Here is a 3,036-nt window from a genome sequence, read left to right as displayed (position 1 = left end):
AATTTTTGCATTTTCAAAACTTGAAAATTTTATAGTTTGGTAATGGTAGAAATTATTAAGTAAATATAGTATTTCATAATTTAGATGTTTGATATGTATTATTTTAATTTATTAAATAATTTTTAAAATGATTAAAAATTTAAAATAACATTAAAAATAAGAAAACACATTTTTACAACTAAACTTCACTCAATCTTGCTTAAGCTTGTAAAGCTTGAAGTTTCACATTCCGTCTAATCATACGTTACGTTTTTAGAACGCAGATTAAAAATGTAGGGTAAGAGGTAATTTTTTCAATTAAAAATGCTAGTTGCCAAGTGGAGTGGGCCTGATGTCTATAGCGGACCCACAATTGACTTTGGTCGACCTGCCCGGTTTAAATTTGTAAACTAGTTCCCATTGTTAGAATTTAGAATTCGAAAATCAGATGTTTTATTACTTAATATATTATTACTAGATAAATATATTATTAAATTAAATTAATTTATAAATCTACCCTCCCCTCCACCCCATCTCATTTCCCTCAAACCTTGTTCTCTCTCTACATATCCTCTCTCTCGCCACTGTCGTCGCCACCACGACCAACACTAGCGAACACCACCATCACAATCTGAAGTGGTGATTGAAATGGCATCATTTGATGCGACGACATCTGAAGCAGCGACCACCAGTATTCCCTTTTTCATATCACCGTGGGTATCTATTCAAAATTTGTTGCGTCTCTGTGGGCGAAGTTGGCGTCGCGCCTCTATTGCGTCTCTGTGGATAGAGGTGCTGGTCGGTAAGGATTTGTGCAGTGGTGATGTGTGTAATGTGGTTCGTACACTAAAGCTAGTGGTGGTGGTGGTGCGGTGAGTGGAGATGGGGTGGCACACAGTGATGGTTTTGAGGTGGTTCTTCCTCCAACCTGCTTGGTTGGAGTTTTGGAATATGTGATGATGGTGATGATTTTTGCAGTGGTGTTGTAGGGTGGGTGGAGAACAGGGTGCAGTGGTGACAGTTTTGAGGTTTCTGAGGTGGTTTCTTCCAATCTAGGTATGGTGGTGATGGGCTTTCCGATGTGGTTTATTTCTCCAATTTGGGTGCATTGGTGATGGGTTTCCTTTGTGCTAGGCGTAGTTGGTGGTTTGGGATCGTTTTTGTTGGTGGTGCAAATGGAGGTGCTGCCTGGAGCAGTGGAGATGGCAGTGGTGGTCGTGGTCGAGTTGGTGGTTGTGGTTGCGAGTGTTGGTCACAAATTATTCGGTTGATTGTAACCATTAACTTAGTTAATTTGTGACCAATAAACAATATAAATTGTGATCTTGACTTAAAAATATGTTAATATGTGATTGATAATTTGTGACTGTATAATAAGTTGTGACTTATAATATTCGTAATTTGTGATCAAAAATAGATCGTGACTTATAAAATTTTAGATTTGTGATTGATGAACAAATGTGACCTATAAAATTTTTATATTGTGACCGTAAAATAATTTGTGGCATAAAATTTCTTATTTATGACGGAAAAATAATAAACGACTAACTAAATCTTTATTTGTCATTAAATTTTATAGATATGTGACCTAAATATATTTAATTAATAAATAAATAAATTAAATCATAATGAATTTTAATAAAAATCTACTTTTTGAAATTTAAAACTTGTTTTCTTGATTTTAAGCGCTTGTCTGGTAGAAATTATCATTTTAATTTGTAGAAAAATTGTGACCATTGCTTTTTAATTTGACATGCATTTATGGCAAGAAATCGGAGATGGTAGCCGCAATGTTGGACCAATTTATGATAGAATGACCATTTTGCTCCAAATAGTTAAATCATTGTTTATGATAAATAGGCAATTTAGGTGTTTCACTGATAGATCTTCAAACATTGCTGTCAATATGAGTCTCATATGCCAGTGAGTAACGGTCTGATAATTGCTCCAAAAAAAAAAAAAAGCACTACTAGACAACCCCTAAAAAGCACTACTAGACAAAAATGTGTGATACCTAGCCCCTGTTTGATCAACATTAAATTCAATTACATTACATTTCATTTTTCTCTCTCCTATTTTCAACCACACAATCGTCCATAAAATAATATTACACGTAAATCGAAAATATTTCTTTTTTTTTAATCATTTATTTTTCTAAAAAATATTATTTCCCCCATTTCCATTTTCAGATAATGGGGATCAAAGAGGGCTTAATCCTACTTATGAATTTTCGATTAGTGTGCCTTCTAAAGTCTTCAAGTACAACTATTTCTAGCTACGTAATTGCAAAAATTTCAGGTAGGGGTACCGTACAGGATTGGTCCACGTCAAGTGAATTCCTCAAGTTTTCCCATCTCGTCCTAGTTCGTGCAGTGAACACGTATAGATATATACATACATAATACATACAAAGAGAGGGAATATAATTCGAGCGAAAATCTGGAGAGAGAGAGAGAGAGAGAGCGAGGTGGAATGGAGGAACGGAGTGGCAACGCCAGCGAAGAGGTGCTGGGGTCTAGCTCAACAATGGAGAAAGTTGCTGCGGCTAAACAGTACATCGAGAATCACTACAAGAATCAGATGAAAAACATCCAAGAGCGCAAAGAAAGGTAGGTATGGATATATACACAGATGATATACACGGGTATCTACAGTAAGTCGTCTTAAAAATGTAATGGAGTAGGACTACAAATAAATTAGCTTGATTTTGTAATTTAAGTTTGTACAAACCAAGATCTATTGTTGCTTTGATTTTTTGGATTTTTTCCCCAAGTAGTTGCTAGATAAAGTTTTAGGTCATTGACATTTTTACATAACTCGAATTAGGAATGCGTACATATCCTGAAATTTAGTTTATGGTTTGTTAATTTTTTATGGGAATCAGAAGGGTATCTTTTTATAATTAGTTCTTGTCATTGCGGTTATTCTGCGAAAGCTCTATATTCAGTTTGGAGCTCAGTGATTATTGCCATTTAGAAGTACGGGTTTATAGGGGGATCTAGTTGGAAGAAACTATCTTGATTTGTTGGTGGTGGGGGGGGGGGGGGGGGGGGGTTT

General features: G+C 35.4%; 1 protein-coding gene across 2 annotated transcripts in view; it reads left to right on the top strand.

Moving 5' to 3' along the window:
* Positions 1-2,261: 2,261 nt before the first annotated feature.
* LOC111398740 (serine/threonine-protein kinase tricorner-like) overlaps positions 2,262-3,036 on the top strand; it is a 22,481-nt gene continuing 21,706 nt past the window's right edge. For both annotated transcript variants that reach the window (XM_023025804.1, XM_023025805.1), the window contains exon 1: positions 2,262-2,588. In XM_023025804.1, coding sequence (XP_022881572.1) covers positions 2,452-2,588 — 137 coding nt within the window. In that variant the 5' untranslated portion in view covers positions 2,262-2,451. The remainder of the gene's footprint in view (positions 2,589-3,036) is intronic.

Source organism: Olea europaea, chromosome 8, assembly GCF_002742605.1.
Source record: "Olea europaea var. sylvestris chromosome 8, O_europaea_v1, whole genome shotgun sequence".
NCBI classification, from domain to species: Eukaryota; Viridiplantae; Streptophyta; class Magnoliopsida; order Lamiales; family Oleaceae; genus Olea; species Olea europaea.
The sequence above is the reverse complement of the archived record's forward strand: the minus strand, read 5'-3'. Positions and strand labels throughout refer to the sequence as shown.